Source organism: Poeciliopsis prolifica, unplaced genomic scaffold (assembly GCF_027474105.1).
Source record: "Poeciliopsis prolifica strain line A6 unplaced genomic scaffold, Auburn_PproV2 SCAFFOLD134, whole genome shotgun sequence".
Lineage (NCBI taxonomy): Eukaryota > Metazoa > Chordata > Actinopteri > Cyprinodontiformes > Poeciliidae > Poeciliopsis > Poeciliopsis prolifica.
The window spans coordinates 113,603-135,795 of NW_026562509.1; the positions used below are offsets into that span (position 1 = coordinate 113,603).

Below are 22,193 nucleotides of genomic sequence, written 5' to 3' on the forward strand. Positions count from 1 at the left end.
ATGTTATCATTTTCCAAACCTGTTTCCGGTCATTTATTTTGAAGGAACTCGCAGGAAAGAAGCGTATTTATCATACATTCCAGCTTTATTAATTTAATTAACTGTAATTACCACTTGCAGCCACCAGAGGGCATAAACCCGCCGTTCAAAATGCTGCTGTCGCCATTGACAGGCTGTTGAACAGTTTTATGTCCTTCATCTTACAAATAGGAGTTTGTTCATTAAAGAATCGTCTAATCCTGAAATTTTAGAGTGTAATTGCGTGCTGCTACCACTGGATGGCAGTAGATGGAGAAAGCTCAGGGGCAAACGACATTTAAAATAAAAATATGGGTTTATTATAGAAATAATATAGAAATATAACATTTCAAGAATATGTTTTAATTAATTATACTATAGTTTTTTGTTAGATTCTTTTCCAAGCTTCTAGTTAAGCTAATTTATATCATTAACTATTAAAGGATGCAACAACTGGATGTGAAAGCAATAACGGCCTTTGTCCACTAACGCCCATTTTAACGTTAAACAGGCTGTTTATACAGAAACATCCCTCTTCTGTGTTATTATTATTATTATTATTATTATTATTATTATTATTATTAGTAGTAGTAGTAGTAGTAGTAGTAGTATTAGTATTAGTATTATTATATAGACGGAGACATTATCTACTTTTATGTGTTATAAGAAACATTCTGTTAATACAAAGATATGTGAGGCACTTTTATTAAGCTTTGTGTCAAAAGAAACAAGTTAAACCGGTATTCAGACAGTAATTAAAGGAAATAGTTGCACTTAATTTATAATAACGATGCGAGATGTGCTCTTATGTTATCATTTTCCAAACCTGTTTCCGGTCATTTATTTTGAAGGAACTCGAAGGAAAAAAGCTTATTTATCATTCTTTCCAGCTTTATTAATTTAATTAACTGTAATTACCACTTGCAGCCACCAGAGGGCATAAAATGCTGTTGTCGCCATAGACAGGCTGTAGCGGAGTAGTTGCTTCGTTTCCAGCGATTTAAATGGGTCCCCGTTAGATGAATTAACGCAGATATTTGTATTGGGCTCATTTCAATGTTTTCTTTGTGCCTGTGACTTAGAAGCATCTCATCAAGAGCTGAAGACAACATCGTGGAGTCTCAGAACAAAGTTAATTTATATCATTAACAATTAAAGGATGCAACAACTGGATGTGAAAGCAGTAATGGCCTTTGTCCACTAGAGGGCACCAAGCAACCACACAAACGCCCATTTTAACGTTAAACAGGCTTTTTATCCAGAAACATCCCTCTTCTGTGATATTATTATTATTATTATTATTATTATTATTATTATTATTATTATTATTATTATTATTATTATTATTATTATTTACTTTAATTTGTTATAAGAATCATTCTGTTAATACAAAGATATGTGAGGCACTTTTATTAAGCTTTGAGTCAAAAGAAACAAGTTAAATCGGTATTCAGACAGTAATTAAAGGAAATAGTTGCACTTAATTTATAATAACGCTGCGAGATGTGCTTGTATGTTATCATTTTCCAAACCTGTTTCCGGGCGTTTTTTTTGAAGGAACTCGCAGGAAAAAAGCTTATTTATCATTCTTTCCAGCTTTATTAATTTAAATTAACTGTAATTACCACTTGTAGCCACCAGAGGGCATAAAATGCTATTGTCGCCATAGACAGGCTGTAGCGGAGTAGTTGCTTCGTTTCCAGCGATTTAAATGGGTCCCCGTTAGATGAATTACCGCAAATAGTTGTATTGGGCTCATTTCAATGTTTTCTTTGTGTGTGTGCATGCTCTGCAGTTCGGACAGAGTTCTGCGATAGCCGGGAGTCAGTCAACGCTTTATTCCGCGCTAACCTTCAGGAAAAGGTCTTGCATTATTTAACATTGTGAAACAAATTTAACACCGAAGCAAAACTTTGATTCGCCAACAAAAACTTAGAAGCACAATCAAAACTTTGAGAAGCGCAAATAAAAGTTAACATTTTGCAAAAAACTCTTTTACATCATGAGACAAAATTAGTGATTTTAATTAAAAATATATATATATGTAGTTTTTTAAACACACATGATTTTTGCTAAAAAAAAATCCTTACAGTTCCAAAATTTTTGATCACAATTTTATTAATTGTTTTAATTGACATTAGTTTTTTTTTAAATTATTGAATAATTGTGAAACAAATTCAACTCCATAGTTTCTGCTTACCACACCTCCCCTCTGCTGCCACCTAGTGGACATAAGCTTCTTACACGTCTACGTCAGTGACGTAATGGCCAAAACCCCGAAACGCCGGAAGTGAAGCTCTTTTAAAGTTTTAAAAGCAAAGTTAATATTTTATACAATATAAATTAACATTCAGGGCGAAGACCAAAGATTACTTCTGAGCATTTTATGTTGAAAAAAAAAAATAACAAAAAATATGACAGGACAAAATAATAATAATAATAACACGTGACCTGTGTCAAAGTTCACTCATTTAATCGTCGCGCGGCGCTTCTTTCTCACACAGCTAACAGGTAAAGTTCATGATTTTTTATTTATTTATTTTTGGTAGTTAGGTTTTTTCTACAAACGGAACAAAAAATAAAATAGATAAAATAAAATTAAAATGTGTGAAGTGATAAATACAAAGTTCCACATCTGCCGGCTAGCTAGCTAGCTTGCTAGGCTGCTTCCTCTGGACGACAGTGGACGCTTTGTTTATCATCACTGCTGCTGTTTGTTCTCAACCAACTCTGCTGTTTATTTGCCCCTTTGGGAAACATTTCCAGGTAATTGTGGTGACTATTTTACAACAACTCAACGCCCTGTTTTTGGAGGCATTTCCGATTCCTCCGTGAACTAAAACGTTTTTTCCGGGTTGACAGTTTTCAAGAAAACACGGAAGACTGACGTCCCACAGCAAGCAGAGATCTCGGTGACGGTGGTCTTTGGACAACAGGACAGCACTGGTGAGTTCTTAAGTGTTTTTAATTTAAAAGATGTGGTGTTTATGTTAGTTATGTGCATTTTCACTCAGCAGTTTTTGAGGTTTCAAGCGATAACCTTGTGGTGCGTTAAAGGACACCTCGTACATTATAGCTTTTTAAATAATTTTTGCTTAAATTATTTAATCCACCACACTTCTTAACTAACATGGTTAATAATGTTTACAATTACTTCTACATTGGTTAGTGTTTAAAATAACCTGGAAAATATCAACTCAAGTAATGAAGAAATGGTCTTTTAGATATGACCACTTGGGGGCGCTCACAGAGCATTGAAAACTGTTCAGGTAACTGAGCAAGGAAATGTTATTAACTGAGCAAGGAAATGTTATTAATGATGATGAAAACTGAATTCCACAACCTTTCAGATTAAGATTCATGTGACATGTTAATTTATATGTGAATATAGAAAACACCATAACAGCTCAATGACTGGCGTTTCCTGCATGCATTGTCTTTTACACGTTCCATCTTTGCATATATTTCACACAGGAAGATAATTGGTGGTGCGCCATCTGCTACTACACTTCCTCTGTAAACCTGTTCAGTTTAACTGACATTTACAAATACGACAAAAGTTGAAACATTTGTATAAAAAAACAAATTACAATCTCATATATTTGAGATTGGAGTTGTCTTAAGGTAGTAGAACTGTTAGCGCTAGCTTCAGCATCCAGCTAATCTGAATTTATAGATTTGTTGCAGAGAGAGTTTTTGACTCCAGATAAGACATTAACTGCTTCTAATTATTTTAACTTTATATCTTTTTAATTTTCCCTTTAATAACTTGATCATGTTAGCCTATATTCTGTGCTGCTGCTTTTCAAACTCAGATCCAGTAAATGCAGAAAGATGAGGAGTATGTCCTCATCTTCCTGCTGCTTAGCAATGGGTGAAAATAGGGTTTAAAAACTATTTCTTGAGCTTTACTCTTTCATTACTGAAGCATGTTGTCATTGGTCCTCTTGGGCTCATTAATTTCAATGAATGTTGAACTGGAATAGATGAATTTTTGGACTCAAATATTCTTTGCAGGTGCATGCTTGACATCTGTAATATGTGCACAAAAATGCCATATTCTGCATCAAACGATACCCAGACTAGTACATTTCTTCAACCAGCTGCATGCGGACATTTGTCAGCAGAAACAAAGACAAAGTAAAAAGTACAAAAGCTCAAATAAAATCTAAAGAATGTGCAATTAATCTGATTCATATTTTAATTTAAACGTACTTTGTACATATATGTTAAAATTATTTTTGGCACATTCTGCTTTGCAGAATGTTGTTCAAGTGCAATAAATCCAAACTCAAGTAATCATGTTAAATAATCATAATTTTTGTTTTCTTTTTTTCATAATCGGGCAGTTCTACCACATCCATATTGCATGCAACACCAGACTACAGCCAACTGTGGTTTAGTTTGGACAACCTTCTGAGCTGTGTAGTCCAAAATCCTTGACGAAATTCATGAAGGTGCCCTCCTTAAATGCAGCTGATCTTTTTTTTGTGATTATCAAACAACATCTTAATTTAGAAATCACTCTGTATAGACATCAGACAAAAAAAGTCAATTATAATGAAAAGAAAAGTTCAAAAATGTGAGAACATCCGTTCATTAAGGAGAATAACCCAGGAAGTGTAAATTTGACACATTTCTGTGAAAAGTCATAAACCTCCTCGAGCAGAAATTTGAATAAATAATTTCCATGTAATTATGCTTGTAGGCAAACGATCTGTAGAATAAATGGGGAAAAACAGGATATTGACCATAATCAGAAAAAGCAGCAGCTCTCTGTATTTATACAAAGCACCATATGGGGGTTCAGTAAACTCAGACTGCATGTGATGCCTTTGTGAGTTTTCTGACATGGCTGAAAAGACAAAACTATGATTGCAGTGGCTCCAATTTTACATCATGCAACATCCACATGTATTTGTCCAGTATGCTGTTTCGATCAGCTGGGACTCTAACCTCATAGATCTTGTTAAAGGTTTTCACCTGTTCTGCAGTTTGGGTCTGTATTTTTAATTGTTTTTTTTTTTTTCTTTTTTTTTTTTTTTACTTTTTTCCCTTTTTTCAGTTGGAGAAGCTCTGTAGTTAAAAAAAAAAAGACATAGGGTTGAGTGGATCGGGGTTCTTATTGTACATCAGTAGGGAGCATGCTCTGCAGTCATGTTGTCATTCAATGCCTCTGATCCTGATATGGTTATTTTAACCCCATTTCAAGAAAAAATAATATCGACAAACTGATGGGTGTGTGGTTAAGTGAAAAATAGCCACAAAAAAATCCCCATATATGCTGATGATACTGTAATTGCAAAAGATTAAGTGAAATAAAACTAAACAAACATCCTGACTTTCTTCAGAGGGTTTCACCCTTTTACAAACAACACTAAAAACATGTCAGGTAGCGTCTTAATATTGCAATTTACTATCCTAGACACAGAGATAGTGCTTCCTTTGTGCTACCTGTTCAGAGCAGAAGCTCTAAAGCGTAGCTCAGCTCTGGTTCCAACACCTCCAGCATCTTGTCCATCTCTGACCGTGAGGGTCTTCACCTTAATAAGATGCTAAAGCTATGCTACAGAAAAGCTGGCCTTGCTCAAAGTGACTTGCAAATAGCAAAGAAATGTTGGGGGATATGAGGGAGAGGGAATGTGAAGCACCAGTTTTCAAAGCTATCTGCACACCAGACCACAATCCCCACCATTAACTGTTGATCCACAATCGGATGATGTAGAAAATTGGACCTAAACCTTATCCAGAATGCTCGGTACAAAATATTAGCTAAGTGGATGCGGAGGTTGACCAAACTATTGGCATGCAATAAGCTAAATGGTGAGAGGATTTATACACGGTCCAGGATAGGGGCAGCAGCCTTTCAGTCAGCAGTTTGTGTGCAGTGGACGTCCCTCCAGTTTGATGTGATACTCCAAGTACACAATGCCTTCATATCACCATCTGACCAGAATCCAAAACTAGCTTGTTGACAGATGCAACAAGCACAATCCGTGCTGCACATCTGCTGAGCGCTGTGTTAGTACAATCCAAGAAGTTCCCCGAAAGATAAATGAAAGTAATTTTAGTGTTAATTATTGTTGGCATTCAGAATCTTCTGACTTCTTCATGCTTTTGATTGACAGTTTGATTAAAAACAAATACCTGATCAGTATTCTAAGAGAAAAATTGCCAGGCAGGCCCGAAAAGAAAAAAAAGGTACAATTTGGGGACCATCTTGGCTCTATTGCAGGATTTATTTTCAGCGGAACCTGGGTCTGTAGGGTCCTGGTGGCAGCAGAAGTGGGCTCAGAGCCGCTGCCTGGAATCGTGGCTGTAGCTGCCTGGTGAACTTCGATTGCGATGGGGCTTGTAGGCGTCCTGATAGGGGTCCTGGTAGTCCTGGTAGGGTTCTTGCTGCTCTCGGCTGTGCTGCGAGCCAGAAGACATGCGGTTGCGTCCCTTATGTGCTCGCTCATTGTGGTAATTTTCGTCTGACGTCATCAGGTTGCGCCGCTCGTTTGCGGTGGAATGGTCTCCTGTGTGGTTGCTTTGTCGCATTCTTTGGCTCTGATGATCACATGAATGCACCAAAGAGACAGATGAGCCACCGAAAAGAAAAGACTAGACAGTATTGCAGAGCCAATATAGGTAATATATGTACAACAGAAGATCAAGACACAAAGGTTTTTTGAGAATCAAAAATCCCCACACGAGGACATTCAATTGTGCTGTGGATACAATCCAATGGTGTTTCACTTCAAATGCACTGGACGTACCTGCAGACCAGAGATGCTGGTGGAATAAGGGGTGAGAGTAGTGGGCCCCAGGTTCCGTCCCATAAGAGGGTTTAGAGGTGTTGCCATTGAGGTATGAGTTGCTTTCCAGTAGGCCTCAAGGTATTCAGCAAGGTGTTCACAGGCGTCCTCCAGCTGGTTTTCGTCCAGGATGATGTCAAACATTTCCTGTTGGTAACAGATGGCAGTCGAGGAAAATGTGCAGATCCTTTTTTTCACAATAAACTTGGCATTAGGTTGTATGAAGATGTCATACAATCCATACTTAAGTCTATTATTTTATGACTATTTGTTTCCCCATTGCTTGATTTAGAAATATTAAAAGGGACCTTTTGAAGCCAAAGGCTGGGTGCTTACCGGTGGACACTGAGACAGTTTTTCTGCTGCCACAAGCTGGACATTTAGGTGTTTGCTCTGCGACTTCCCTCTGGACTTCACTAACCTCTGAAGAACCTGGATGAGGGAAAAGTGAAAGAGATCCTTGAATAAGAAGAATGCAGAATCTAATCCATGACGACTAATGAAACAAATACAAGTTTTCAGATATCTAATTTTGAGTTTCTAGTTAAAATGTAGAATTCTCTCAGTGGAAGCGATCATCTGATACTAAGATGTACATTACTCCTGGTGCTGGATCACATCTTTGCTGTGTCTCTTTGGAATCCTTGATACATTTTTTGCTGTCACTAACTGTGTATGTTTTGTTTTTCCTTTTGATTAAGCCATTACTTTTTAAATTGTAAGCAAAACAATTTCACTTTCCAGACTGTACTCTTGTCTCACTTTACCTTTGGTGAGGAGACTTTGACATGGACGATGATGGGCGCCAGTGATGTCTTGAGGAGCTGTGCCGGGTGGTTAATGGTGTCAGCGTCCAAGACGACCAACTGAAGGGAGCGTGCCAACTCAAAGATTCTTTCAATCTCACTTTGCACCTCAGCTGTAGACAAACATTTCTCATTTGGCAGCGTTTTCTCAAGGGTAAACCACCATTTAGTTTTCTTGTGTTATCAAGATGTTGTACTTGTATTCATAGCCAGAGAAAATCTTACCTAAGCTGGAACGAGTGTTGGATCTTTCAATAATGGCTCGCTTACTGGGGTTGTTCAGAACGGACCTCTTGGCCAATGAAATGTCTGCAGTGACTCGTGTTATAGTTATCCTAAAAGAAGGGGGAAAGGGAAGATACTGTACACAATTGTATGGATGTTGGCAGACATCTTCTAATGTTTTGGCACCTTTGTATGTGAAAGCAGATGGTAGTGAAGCTTTTTAAGACTGCTATTTTGTGATTTCTTTTTGTTGTTGAAGAAAGCAAATCTTTAGCAGTGTAGAAAAGACTTCACCAAACATTGTCACTTTATTTCCAATATAAATATGTACAATTTCAAAACTGAGGCGTCTTTTGGATTCTGCAGATGTTTTGCATCCATTTTTTTTTTCTGGAATTTTGTCCTCAATGTGGTGGGAACATGCAGATACTCCAAATTATTCTTATAGTTTTTTCTCACCTGCCATCAAATCTGTGCTTGAGGAAGTCAAACAGGGCTTTCTGCATCATGTCTGTCACCTGCAACAGAGAGGATTATGCCCAAGTCAGGCAGCTTCTGAAGACAATACAAAGGACTCCACACAAATTTTTAGGGATTCAGGGAAAGACCTGCAAGGCCTTATCTCCTTTCCTGCACTTTAACGCCGGTGAAGGCACATTGAAAACGGCCAGATTAGCGTTAATTTTTGCTTGTATTTGGCGGCAGAAATGAGGAGACGCAAAGTGCAAAATTCCAATTTTAGATCCTGCCATAAGGAGATCCAGCTTACCTCGTAACCTTTGAGCGAGGGTCCCACCAGCACCACGGGCCTCATGGAGGGCACCACATCATACGGAGGGACGTGCTCCGTCTGTCAACACAGAGTGGCAGCAGCAGATTTGTCACCAACACTGAAAGCAGCCCAGAATAACTCCACAGAAGATGCACATAGCAGATGGTTCTAATCAGCCGAAGCCAAGGAACAGTCACACATAAAGATGGGAAATGTGAGGCCATGTTGGCGCAAATGAAGTAATTTGCCTGAAAAACAAAGCTGAAATTGATCCACTTATAGGTGAAAATAAATAAATACTTATTGATCCACAGCACAAATGTTGTATCTGAACATTTTTGGTTCATGAAACAAACCTTAATAAAGATAACAAGGGAGAAAAGCTACACAAATCTGCAGGGCTACATGTGAAAATGTAACTGTTCCTTTTAAGTCATGAATGAGCTGAATTATTATTATTCTGCAAGGAAAAGTGGGCCAGAATTCCCATGGTGACGTAGACACACCAATTTTAAACTTTATCTTGCAGAATCAGGTATTAGCTTTTGGGAGAAAGAGGTGTTTCCCCTCACCTCTTTAATAAATAAATACAATTCTCTCTAAATTATTATTAAATACCAAAATGTTAAGGTTAATTGAATCTGATGTTGTCTCATCGTTCCTTATAATTTACTATTTAAATGTTCTGAGACATTCTAATCGAGATAAACAGTAGATTACTTAATAAAGTACAAGTTTCTTATGTCCTTAAAGTATTAGTAAAGCAAAAACTATAATTTAAGATGAGCAAGTAGTTTAAACATTTTATTTCCACTAAATATATTTTATGGCTTATGATGCATTTTTGCAATTTTACCAGAGTAACTGAATCTGGTGCTGTATCGATAATTGTGATGATTTGGCTTGGTATGCTTCGGTGAGGCTGAAGTATTGCGCAGTATGAGCTAGCTGTCAGTGCTGTCAGCGCCTGTCACGTTACTGTGGTGCCAGCAAAAGTCGAGGAATGGTGAATGGGTGAGTTTGCAGCCACCAACTTACCACTTTCTGTTTCTGCTTTCCTGCGGGAGGGGAGAGAAGACAAGGAGGAGACGATCAGTTGCAGCAACGTCATAGAAACATTTAAACATGCCTCACATCAGCAGGTATTTGTAACAGATCATAACAAAATGAAACCTGTCAATGATGTCTACGATGTATCAAATAAAACAAAAAGTATATCTACAGTCCTAAGGTTATATTCACAAAGTGCAGTTCAGAGGGGGGGGTCATAGTCTTGTCGTTGGTTAGCCCCAGTCTCAGAGCGCCTGCAGTCCTCAACTGGAGGAAGAGGAGGATCATGGGATAATGTACCAGCGACTCTATGCAGTAACCTTAAGCTCTATGTGGAGACATGGGAAGGCTTTAGATTCTTATGCTATCTATGATTTTTGAGGTTCAGTGAGTTTGGCTGTAAGCTTGCAGGTGGGTTATTAATCCTTCTCTCCCCCTGTCCGATGTTCTCACCTGCTGAGGATATGAGTGGTCGGATAGAGGCTGACACCTCATCCTCCACACTGGAAGAGGAGTTTCCTCCAGACTTACTGAAAAACACAAGAAGGGATAAAAAAAAGACAGAGAAACATGGTGGTATTAATGTAAAAAAAAAAAGAAATTAATTTTTTAATCTAAAGAAATTGAGAATGTATTAGTCTAAAAGTGAGAGGTCTGTTCAGGAACATGCAAAATGTCCAGCATTTAATTATTGAATCTGTCCACAGCTAACTGAATTGGATTCAAACTAAAGCAAAAGCAAACTTGTAGATGATTAAATAATTAAGGCTGCCAACATAAAATGAACTCAGAAATCTGAAAGATTGCAGAACCAGATTCTGCTGGAACACCAACACCAAGCAATCCCCTGCATTATTTATATTTTGCTCAACCAAATTTTACAGAAATGAATCCTCATACATCTGAGTCAGCAAACATCAGAATGGCCATCTTACTCAGCAAACATATCAGTCAAACCTTAACAAATATAACAGTAGCAGCAGAAACTCAAAGAAGGCAACAGGAACAAGCATATTGTTGATAGAAAAATTATATACTGCAGCTTTAACTGCTTTAGAGCATCTTACATAAATTGCAAAACTTGAAACTTATTTCTAGTAAAGTTTAAATCAATACCCTAATTTTCAAAATAATGCAAAGCATTTTTATCTCCTGTTTAACTTTAATGTGAGACGTGCTAAGAAGTATTTGTGAGCATCACTATCTGCCTCCCTTTTAAGCAAGAAGCTCTCCATTCCACTAAGATTACAATTACACCGACTCGCACGGCCAGAGGATGTGAGAGGGAGTTGCTGCATTAACTGTAGATGACAGAACATTCAAGAGCGATTATACACACATGGAAATGGAAAGTGGTGATAGGAGTGCTAAGTACAGCTATTTGGAACGAAGCCATGAATAGAAGAAACAACACACAAGGGTGTGAGTCGCAGTCAGGCCAAGATTGAGGATCACTCTAACAGACAGCCGCTGATAAACGAAGGTGATTATTGGCTGAAAAAAATTATTTAAAATTATTCTAAATTTGTATGTTGAACTCAATCTGTTCAGGAGCGCTATGGAGAGCAGAAACCAAAAGCATTGAGCTAAATAAGCTAATGTTTTTTTTCTTCATGTTTAACAGAATGTTAAAAAATAAAAATCACATACAGCAAAACCTAAATACATATAAAAAATCTATCCATTCATTCATGTAATTTTGTCAGTGTAGTGTTTATAAATGATAATGTGCCTGACTCAAAGTGTGGCCCCAAATCAATCTCTGCTCAGGGCCCCTTGCATTATTTGACCGGCCCTGTTATCAAAACCATCCAGGAAAAACAATTAAAATCAAACTAAAGAAAAATGAAAAAATTAAATAGTCTGCTGTTGTTTGAAAACACAAATAAAAATCAAATGGATTTATTATAATTCATGAAAACTATTCTTAAATTCAATAGAATGTTGAATGTATATATAATTGTTTTACATTATAGTTCAGGAAATATAAAATGCCTCAAATAGGATTTATTTCTGTTTTGTGTTTTAGAGGTCTGGGTAAACAAAAATCAAGTTCTGAGACTTAACTTTATTGCTAAACATTTTATGTAATGTTGCCATTTGTGATTTTTTCCCCTCCTAATTTAAACAAACTGTTTATAAATTAGAGCAATGTATTTTTTTTCCCCTGCAAATGTTTTAACCTAAGGAGCTCTTCCTTTAAGAGCACCAATGCTCCTATCACATTTTGATTTTTCAGATCAAAATGTGAGACCTTTTGTGGCGTTGTTGGAGAGAGAGAGCGTGTTTTCTGTTGCCTACCCTTGGACTCGTCCTCTCTTTTGCTCTTGCTGGAGCCGGATGTTCTCGAGCTTCAGAGGGCTGGGAATGAAGCCGATCTCGCAGCCCTCTTTTACCAAGCGCCCGATCCACCAGTCATTGTTGAACTTCTGAACACAGCAAAGCAACTCATGAACAACACCTTTTCCAAATCTATTAGAGATATTCTGTATGACAAACGCTTCAAATGATATCTGGATACTTCTGGTGTTGGAGTTTACAGACGTGCCTCTTTTATATGGAGGAAGTCCTTGGCATCAAAAGAGATGGCCGTTGCCGGTACTGGAACATCCTCGTCCAGGGCGCCACAGTAGCTGACATTGGTCCTTACAGCAAACGCCACAGGTTTACTCTGGAGGGAAAAGGCACAACTAGATTCAATTGAAATATATTCCGACTATACACCTAAACAACTCGTTGGAGACTCTGGTGGAGCGATTGCTCCACCAAGTTTGGGTACTTTACCAAAAAAAGTTGTCGTTCACTGCTTAACTGGGTTTTTCTTGGACAGTCATTCATAGAAGCCTTTTCACATAAAACCCTCTTCTTGCTGCTGACGCCTTTTTGTTTTCTTTCTGTTTGTCTCTCGCATAGAGAATACGCTTAGCTCAGAGTTTCTGTGTTTAGCTGTTTTAGCTTTTGATGGAGTCATTGATGGAGCTATTGCTGCCAATATCCTTGTGGTTTCTATTGAACTTTCCCATGGAAAGTACCCCTGACTCAGTTCTGACTCTCTGTTTCGCTGACTCTTTTCTAGATGTAGCCAAGTATTTGTTTGTATTTTTCCATTTGAAAGTACCTTTTGCCAAGTGCTTCTCTGTTTTTTCTACTTCTATTTCTTTATACCGGATTAAAATTTCTCCATAAATGATCCGGAACAGTAACAAAATAAAGAAAATCTTCTGAAAATCAGCGATTTTTGTCAAAGAGTCACAACCTTGGCTCTCTCCAGTTGAACGGCAGCCTGCTGTTCCCCCTCCTGACGGCTCTGTCCCGGTCCTTGGCTCTGGCTGGGGCTCTGGCTCTGGACCTGGGCCTGCACCTCGCGCTCCTCCTCCAGAGATACATCTGAGTCTGATGGTCTGCTAGTGTACGAATCAGCTGAGCCCTACAAACAGAAATTGCACAAGTTATTGAAACTATTGCGACTAAACATATTCTAGATACCTTAGATGTATGCATTTCTTTACATTGTTAAGACATTTACAAAACCTAAAATTAATGAATTAATACCCTGCCTTTGATATCAGATCAAACAATGAAGCAAGGAAGCTAAAATTAAGAGATGACTAGAGTTTTTTTTTTTTTAACAGCGATGAGCATAAAAAAGCATAAAATTCTTTAAATACATCTTCACCTGTCTTGCCAATTCATAAAAGAAAGCTGCTAAGACAAGTGGTTTTCCTTGTTGGGCAAAATGTATCCTCAAGCAAAAGAGCCAACATCTATTAAACAAAGACACCAAGGGCCAAGAATTTACTCAGTTTTACATACGGGACATCAATAAGATCATTAATTGAGGTTTTTAGATTTGCAGAGTGCCAAGTTTACAGTCTAATTTAGTTTAGTTACATAAAATCTGAAGTTACAATTTTTAAAACTGATTCAAAATGATTTGACCAGTGACTCTCATACTGAAAAAGTTCGAAGAGGTTGTGTTACCCTTGTTGTCTCCATGCGTTTGTGATAACTGGGAATAAATCCTTTTACTCCACTGTGGAGGAATTTCAACCCACTCTTCTTTGCAGAATTGCTTTAATTTAGCCACAGTGCAGGCTTTTAGTCAGATGAAAGTCCATTTCAAAGGCTTTAAATGCTCTTGATTTTCAGAATATGTGTGCTGAAAATTGTCCCTTAAAGCAAACTGATTATACTCTAAAATCTTTTCCGGAAAGCAAATTTTATATGTTCGTTTTTCAGATCTGGAGGCAGTAAAGCAGCTTTAAGACCTGATGTAACTTCACTCAGAATATTTTGTCTTGATTGTCATCTGGATGTTCTGTGACAAATATGCCAAGGGACTTAATGTTCTTTTAGCTACTTTTTACAGTCTCTCTTTACTGTTGAATCCCAAACTTTAACATTAAGGCAAGAGTGGCCTGCAAAGATTGAAGTGTTGTTCCTTTTGTGACCTCCTGCATGAGTGTTTGATGCCCTGTTGGAGTAATTTTGCTAGGTTTCCCTTGGGAAGGTTTGCAACTAATCCATATTTTTGCCATTTTAGAATAATGGTTCCCACTTTTGTTCTCTGGAGTTTGTAAAGCTTTTCATTTTAACAGATAAAATCTTCATTTGGAAACTGAATTTTTGTAGGACAAAAAAAATATAAGAAAAGAAAATAACTCTGCTTTTTTATCACACTGTATGCATTTGCTATAATAGAAAATACAACAGCAGATCCCGTCTATAAGAGTGAATCTTGCTGAACTCAGGACTCATTCTCTCAGTTTAGTTCGTCTTGCAGTGTCTCACACACTGTCAGGTAATTTCTTGAGGCTTGCAGTCCCTTCATTCTGCATCCCAGTCAGAACCCCTTTATTGCCCAGTTTTAATGCTGGTACACGACTGGATCAAGTGCTTCCTTCTGCTGTTTTAATCTAAACAATCAGCCACTAATGATGATTCAATTAAGGAGGACCATTAGTTCCGAGATGATCAATCAAGTTAGTCATCACAGCTAAGCAGTTTTTTTTTTCAGGCTTGCAAGCAGTAGAGGAAAACCTGACTTCAGCACACTGCTTCTCTGAATTGCAAGCATCCTGTCTCAGAATGTTTCTGGGAATGTGGAGGATTTCCATTAAAAAACAACTAAATGAAATGAGGGGCTGAAATGTTTCTGCTGGATTTTCTTGGTTTCACTTCTATTAAGTAGGAAGTGATAACTCAGCCCTGTCCATTTGTGTGTTTACTGTTTTGGTTATCTTAAATAAAGACAGAGCTTTTACAGTCGTAAACCTATCTCTTTTTTTAATCAGGATTTTGAGTGATAGAATATGTAGTAGATCCTATTTTAATTTGTAGATGAATTAATCTGAAAAGTGAATCTTAGTCAGTGTAGTTACAGGTATGCCTCTATCAGCTTTGCACATTTAAATCAATATTTTTGCCCTTTCCTCTTAATAATACACTTCAAGATCATCAAATTAGTCTGGACTTTAAGTAGGCCATTCAAACATGTGAATTGCTTTGATCTAATCTATTCTATTGCAGCTCTGACTATATGATTTTGTTCCTTACTGGGCAAAAGATTTGTTGCTCTCTTACAAGAGGGTAAATATTTCGTAAGCCCTATATTTAGCTACATAAATCTGACCCACAGCATGATGTTACCACCACCATGTTTAACAGTCATGTGTTAATTTAAGCACACATATAACTTTTAGCTTGTTTTGGTAAAAGTTCAATTCTGATCTCATTTTATCATGGCACCTTTGTTTGTTGGCAAAATGGACTTCTTGTGGCTTTCATCTTCACACTCTTCCATGAAGACTTGAGTTTATGAAAGGTGAAGTTAAACATATATTCACTAATTTGTCGATCATCAAAATGAGCTCAATTGGATTGTATTTTACTGTATACGAGCCAAGAGGGATTGAAACAAATGCGTGACATATTTTTACTTGCTACTTTGCATTGATTGAGCTCATTAAATGCTAAGGAAATGCTTTCAAGTTTATGGATCCAATGTGACAAAACGTGAAGACCTCTAATGATATTTGTTCTCCCTTCTCAATGGAGGTTCTTGTGGCATTACTCTTTAGTTCCAAGAATGCACACAGAAGAGCTGAGGGAGCACTGTAGCATCCAAGCTATTATCCAATGGAGTAGCTTTGGCATGTGAGTCATCAGCATCAGAGTCCACTTAATGACATCACGATGCATGTTTCTGCAAGACTCGTCAGAGCCAGAACACGGCGCAGCAGCTCGGCCGGATGAGAAATACTCTTCAGGAAAGTGACGGATGCAGGAATGTGACACACGATTTGTCGTCTCGGTGACGGCCCATGGCGGGGTTGGCGAGGGGGTCATTTGCATCTTTCGGTTCTCCTCTGAGCACGGTTCTTCTCTTGCATGGGAAACGTGCTGACTCCTCCTGGTTTCCTTAGCTTTACAGCCAGATTGCAGCCACATATTCAATCAATAAATAAGGACATATGCAGAAATCATCTAGCCATCTGCCTAATGTGCATCCCCCTCCCCTCCTTTACATACCCACCCAACCCCCTTCCAGCAAAGCATAGCCCAGGATCACACTACACTGGCAAACCCATCAAAGGCCTCTTACGTGTGTGTGTGTGCCATCAATAAGCAAACAGCAGGAGAGTACATAAGCAGATTTACACTCACCGCCTCCGAGTCTTCAAATCCATGCAGGTACAAATTGTCATACATGGAGGTTTGATATTCTAACGAGCTCCTCTAGAAAAATGAGGGGGGGAAAATGTGAGTGGAGGCGGAGGAGAAAGGAGGGGGCACTGGAGAAAAAAAAAAAGATGGTTGGGGAAGGGGGTGATGACGACAATTCCTTCTCTCTACAGCAGAGACTAATTAAAAAAATAAATTTCCCCTCCTGTTGGATCACGCCTGGTCCTTTGGAGGCGCCTCTCTACAGCTTCTCCCTGGTCTCCTCACGCTGCTGGCTGCCTCACGTTACAGGATGGAGACGGTATCCCTGGAGGAAGCCCGATCCTGGCATTTCATCTCTATCAGCCGTCCGCACGTACAAAACCTACACACAGAGGCAGAGAGAGCAGCAGAGGCAGCAGCAGCAGCAGAGGGGCTGTGAATCCTTCCTCAATATCCAAGCCTGATGACAGAATCAGAATGCAAGGAGCCGATTGGCTGGATGGTTGTCCACTCAGCCTGGATGAGCACTTTTTTTTCTTCAGTGCAGTAAGGTAGACAGATTTGGGAAGAGGGATTACGCTTTAAAGGAGTGGAGCAGCATCCTCTTGTTCTTATTTTACCATATTTATTCCAAATCTGTTCAAAAATCAGAATTCTATACACAGTGGAATAAAAAATATGTCTTCCTATTTCCTTTTCCTTTTTTGCTACATTTAAATGTTTGAGATCATCAAACAAAAGACAGCTTTCAAATGTTGAATAAGGAATTAAAACCTATCCAAACCAGCCATTCCCTGTGTGAAACAGTAAATATGCTTTAGCCTAATAACTAACTGTGCACTAACAAATCCAATCAAGCTTTGTGTTAACAGGCAATAAATTTGAACATCACTGTGGAGGAAATTTTGCCCACTCTTTGCAGGTTTATTTTAATTTGAATTCATTGAACAGATTTCCACTGTTCAATCCAGGCTTTTGACTTGGCCTCTCCTAGTCTTTCATTGAGCTTTTCTTGTCCATTTGGTGTCCCTTGACTCATCGTCCTGCTGCATTTCTCTTCAGCTTGAGATCACAAACTGCTTGCAGGACCTTCTCTATCAGTACTTTCAGGCAATGGTGCAGGGTTCTATTAGTAATGTTAAGTTATGTTTGGCTTTGGATGTTTGACTCCAGACACACACCTTCCAGAAAAGTTTTTTGGAGCACTACATTCGCATTGTTTCTTCCTATCTGAAGTTGACTGAGTTCATAGATTTTTTTTTTCTTGTGTGTACATTTCCTCTGATACTCTCCCAAAAACACCTGTCACTTGCATTGCAGTTTAGATGAAAGATTCTGTGAACAGAAACTGTCTGTCGTACAATCCAATAATCAGCCTGTTAAGGAAGAATGGTGATGAAACGTTATGAAAGCCACTAGAAGTCCTGTTTGCCACAAGGGGAGCAACGCAAACATTTTCAAGAAAATCAAAGTATATTCAAAGCCATTGTACGAAGATTGTTGCCCGATGCAACAAACCTGCATCGTCTTTCAGTGTTCAAGAGAATGTACTGCATGCATGTGTTACTACTGCAACATTTGCACAGCTGCTACACAAAAATTGCATCATTGACCCAATAATATTACATAATCCCATCCAGCAATATAAATGCTTGTGCTACTGAACATTTGCTCAGGTGAAATGCATGAAACTGAAAGTGAAACCTTTTTTCTTAGAGATCTGGCTAATGATCTGCCCACCTGGGGGTATTCGTCGAGAATTGCCATTTAATTCCCAGACACTGAGAGAAACCTTAAATATGAAAAAACCACTCACCAAGATACAGAACAGTTGGACACACTTGATCCAAATATACACACACTATTCAAGCTGGGACTGCATCAAAAATGATAGACACTCCCTTACTTCCTCTAGCACACCATCCATATCCATTGTTTATACCCTCAGAGGAGATGCTGCCTACCTCCATTGTCAATGGGCAGCAGGCATGGTACATCCTAGACACGTTGCCAGTCCATCACAGGGCAACACAGAAATACACAGGAGAGGCAACCATGCATGCATACACACACCTTGGGGTAATGTAGAAAGACCAAGTAACATAACAGTCATAGTTTTGGACTGTGGGAAGAAGTTGGAGCACCCAGAGAACATGCAAACTCCATGCAGGAAGACCCTGCATTTAAACCAAGGACCACCTTGGTTTAAGGAGGACAACAACGCTACCAAAAGGCAAGAAAGAAAACAGTACGACATATTTACTTCCCAGGATTTCCTTGCGGTTCAGTACCTGTCTGAGGATGAAGCTCGTGGATGTGGTGCTTCCATCAGACCTCTTGAGTCGGCTTCTCCTGGAATAAGTCCCTCGGTTTACCTGAATGGAAAAGCAAAATCGTAACCTCAATCCAGAGGTTTTCTCACCACATCTGGAGATGCTAATAAATATCCAGGTAGATTACTGCATAGTGCTGTTGTCTAACTAAGTCAAATACACAAGCAAAATAGTTGTGATGCATAAAAAAAAAACCAAGCAAATAAGACTTCATCCAACTTATTAATGTCTTTACCTTTGAATGTCTTTCTTTTCCTACTAAATTATCTAAAAATACCAGCAGAGTTTATCTCAGGGGGACAAACTTAATTATCTGCCTGTGATTTGTCCCATTTCTCTTTTATTCTCCAGAGTCAGTGACAATGTCACCGTTAAAAAGTCTGAGCCTACTTCCCTGTATCTGTGAAACTGGGCCACTAATCTGGGTCAACATCATTCTTTGGCCCCTCAAATGAAACAAAGTGAAGAATGAAGTCTGGTGATATGTTTCTATTAATATGTGCATAGAGAAAATCGTTATCTGGCAGGGAATGAGGCATTTCTTTCACTTTGACAGTGAAAATCTACTAGTTGTAGACACACACTGACGTAGGATACTTTTGAGGAGTTTCTGCTGCATAATTTATGTATTGAAATATATTAAAAAATAGAGAAACAATATATGAAAGGAGACTGATACATGTACAAACAAAGTCGAGATTCAGTTTTCTCTTCAGTGGTTCTGCAGAGAGAAAAAATGTTTAATAAACAATTTTTGTTCAGCCAAAAATATAGTTTGGATGTGAGACTCATTAAAGTTAAAAAATATATATATTAAAATAGTATGTTTTAAGCCATCGATTGAATGTTGTAAATATAATAAGTTATAAATTAATATTATTTGTTGTAAACATGGAGATGCAAGCATAGCATCAGCAACACTGTCAAAGTCGGAATAAATTATGTTGATGTTAAAATGGTTTTCATCAAATAAGGTCTAATTTAAGATGCCTCTTGACCCTACTTTGAATCTATTTCTACAAAAGCATAAAACTTAAAACTCACCTGAAAGATGGGTGCTTGGATGCCCTCTCCTATTTTGTTCCGGATGTAGATGTGTCGGGACATTTCGGCCAGAACATCGGTCCAGAGGGCAGGCTGCTCCGGCCCAGCCCAGCGCAAGGGAGGCGGGTTCCTGGCTGCTTGCTCCAGCTTCACTCTGCGTGGTTGAACATGAGCGCTCCGCGGCCGCTGCTTCCTTCACTGTCCGCCAGCAGACAGGCGCTCAGAGCCAGCTGCGCTCCACGCTGGACGGGTCCACTGCAGCAACACGAGGAGAGGAGGGGACGAAGGGACGAGGGGCGCACAGTGGGACGCTCCAGATAATTGATGTACTTCTGAAAGGAAGATATTTTCTTCTTGGAATTAGCTTTATGGTAACCACCATTATAATTTGACCTGTGTTTTTGTCAAAATGGGATCCCATAAAGTGCATAAAAGGTGTAAAGGTTGCGCTTACTGGCCACTTTATCAGGTTCAACTGGGAACTGTTTGATTGAGAAATGTTGATTGTGGATACCATTGGAGAACAGTGGATTAATCGTCATGCTCAAGGAACCAGTTTGAGATGATCTTAGCTTTGTGACAGGACTAGTTTAGCAGACAAATGTGTTGTTAGTTCTCAATGTTTCTGATTAGTTTAATTAAAATGCACCGACAGTCTGAGCTGTTGCTACAAAGGGGGAAACATTTTTGCTTTCACGTTTATGCCCACATTTTGACCCTGCACTCTGAATGTTGCTGCTGAAATTGAGACTAATCACTCCAGGCACTAATTTTTAGTCTGATATCCAATTTTGGTGAATTAAAATTCAGTTTATTGACACAGGCTACACATTAAATCTTAAATGTAGTGACAAAAACACAAAATAAGGATGTTTTTGTTCCCATTTCTTTGCAACCAATAATTGCATGCATTTCAATGGTTTTTGATCAAAGTAAGGAATTGTCACCGTTCAGAAAATATTGATGAAGCAGATTCCTTCCCCTGTAATGTATATTTTTTGTATGCTTTGTCGACGTTTATCAACGTTAATAGCTGGCAACAGTCATCCATTGACTGAGGGAGTGTTGTTTCTTGTTTTGTCCAGCAGATAGCAGTATTATCTAAATAAATGCAGCTTCAGAAATGCTCTGGATATTTAGAGTGTGCAGGGTGATAATTTTACAGAAAAAATAATCTGTCTTCTTAGAAGACAGATTGACATGTGTTATATGATTTATGCTCTGCTTAATTTCAGCCATGCTTTAAATCCTAATCATTGTTAGTTGTGGTCCTGGGTAATTGTCACAATTGTAGCATAATCCATTATTCATTCTTTTCGGAGGATTTAAAGCAAATCTATTATGACAAATAATATGCTCTCTATGTCCATAAATTCTATTGTAATATGACTTGGTTTTCATGGCATCTGAACTCAAATTCTCCCCTGTCAGGTGGCTTCAAGGGGCCAATCTCCAGGTGATCACTGGCAAGATCCCCAACAAAGACAAGCCAGGCAAGGTACGCCATTACAGCCCTGAACGTACGTCACAAGAGCAAAAAAATTTGTTGTAATACTCAATTTACACATACATTATTCATGCTTTAAAACATGCAACAATTTAGTTACCAATAGTAGAGATTAATTAAGTGTTTTGTTCCTGTTATAATACTTTCAGTACTATTTACTTTGTTTGCCAACACTGTTAGTAATAGAGTGGAAACAAACTTTACCAGTATCCTGTTTACACACAACACTTGGGTTTTGCAGGTTTTTATTGACTTACTAACATAAACAAGGCTAACGTTCAGTGAAGCTCCATTCTTGGCTGCTATTTTGTTCTATCTAGGAAACAGAAAATATATTGAAACTTTTCACATTTTTTAGTGAAAGTGAACACATCTGTTCAGAACTGAAATGATCTGTTTTTTGATTATCACTGGCTTGTGCTTAATTTTGCAGATCTTCTCCACACTGCACTTTTACATCCTCTTGGACTGCAAACTTCTACATATAACTATCCAGCTCCACAGTGACACAAGTAAGATCATCTTCATAAGCCATAAACAAACAAAAGCAAATATATATATATCTATATATTTCTGCAATCCGGGAGTTAGATGAGTGTACAAAAGTTATTTTGACAGATGTATTAGGTTATTTTTATCTTTCAGGTATGAGGACAGTGTTGTAGGTGTTACGTTTTAAGAAAAAGTTGGTTAAAATTGGGACTTGATCTTTAACAATCTGCTTGAAACTAGACGATAAAACTTTAGAAAGTCCAGCTGGAAGCTCTTCCATTACTCAAACGTCTAAATTTTTGAGTGGCACTTATCTCCAGTTGCCATTTCAGTAACACACCTTGCAGCATTCACTCACCTGAACAAAACTGCAGTGACATATCACAGGTTTCAAACTGTATTTTCACTTTGCTTTAAATAGCTTCCTCTGTTTTCATGAAGGACCACACAGAAACCCCTCTGTTACTCAACATTGCACAA

General features: G+C 38.3%; 2 protein-coding genes across 5 annotated transcripts in view; one reads left to right on the forward strand and one right to left on the reverse strand.

Annotated features, from left to right (window-relative positions):
- Positions 1-4,185: 4,185 nt before the first annotated feature.
- LOC129355400 (voltage-dependent L-type calcium channel subunit beta-4-like) lies at positions 4,186-19,910 on the reverse strand. 4 transcript variants are annotated; one of them, XM_055024946.1, is made up of 14 exons: positions 19,715-19,910; positions 18,629-18,712; positions 12,928-13,098; positions 12,220-12,342; positions 11,973-12,100; positions 10,125-10,201; positions 9,660-9,679; positions 8,619-8,699; positions 8,309-8,367; positions 7,850-7,959; positions 7,586-7,737; positions 7,155-7,250; positions 6,780-6,965; positions 4,186-6,570 (listed from the first exon to the last, which is right to left on the reverse strand). In XM_055024946.1, exons 1-14 carry the CDS (start codon positions 19,775-19,777, stop codon positions 6,310-6,312), a joined length of 1,611 nt encoding a protein of 536 aa, XP_054880921.1. In that variant the 5' UTR covers positions 19,778-19,910; the 3' UTR covers positions 4,186-6,309. The 4 variants fall into 4 exon arrangements, with proteins under 4 accessions (XP_054880921.1, XP_054880925.1, XP_054880923.1 ...); XM_055024950.1 differs by lacking the exon at positions 19,715-19,910 and adding an exon at positions 16,338-16,719 and having other exon boundaries at positions 18,629-18,646; XM_055024948.1 differs by lacking the exon at positions 10,125-10,201 and having other exon boundaries at positions 9,660-9,678.
- Positions 19,911-20,068: 158 nt separating this feature from the next.
- The window catches only part of kpnb3 (karyopherin (importin) beta 3), a 39,246-nt gene continuing 37,121 nt past the window's right edge, over positions 20,069-22,193 (forward strand). The window contains exons 1-3 of the mRNA XM_055024943.1: positions 20,069-20,085; positions 21,146-21,212; positions 21,655-21,733. The gene's annotated coding sequence lies outside the window, so the exon portion shown is untranslated. The remainder of the gene's footprint in view (positions 20,086-21,145; positions 21,213-21,654; positions 21,734-22,193) is intronic.

What these genes read in the sequence shown, in the direction of transcription:
- LOC129355400 (XM_055024946.1), bottom strand. Translation starts at nt 19,777, where the DNA reads ATGTCCCGACACATCTACATCCGGAACAAAATAGGAGAGGGCATCCAA. An exon ending in ACTTCCTCCATATAAAAGAG is followed by an intron (nt 12,101 to 12,219) that starts GCACGTCTGTAA and finishes TGCTGTGTTCAG; the next exon opens with AAGTTCAACAATGACTGGTG. An exon ending in GAAAGCAGAAACAGAAAGTG is followed by an intron (nt 8,700 to 9,659) that starts GTAAGTTGGTGG and finishes CTGTGTTGACAG; the next exon opens with ACGGAGCACGTCCCTCCGTA.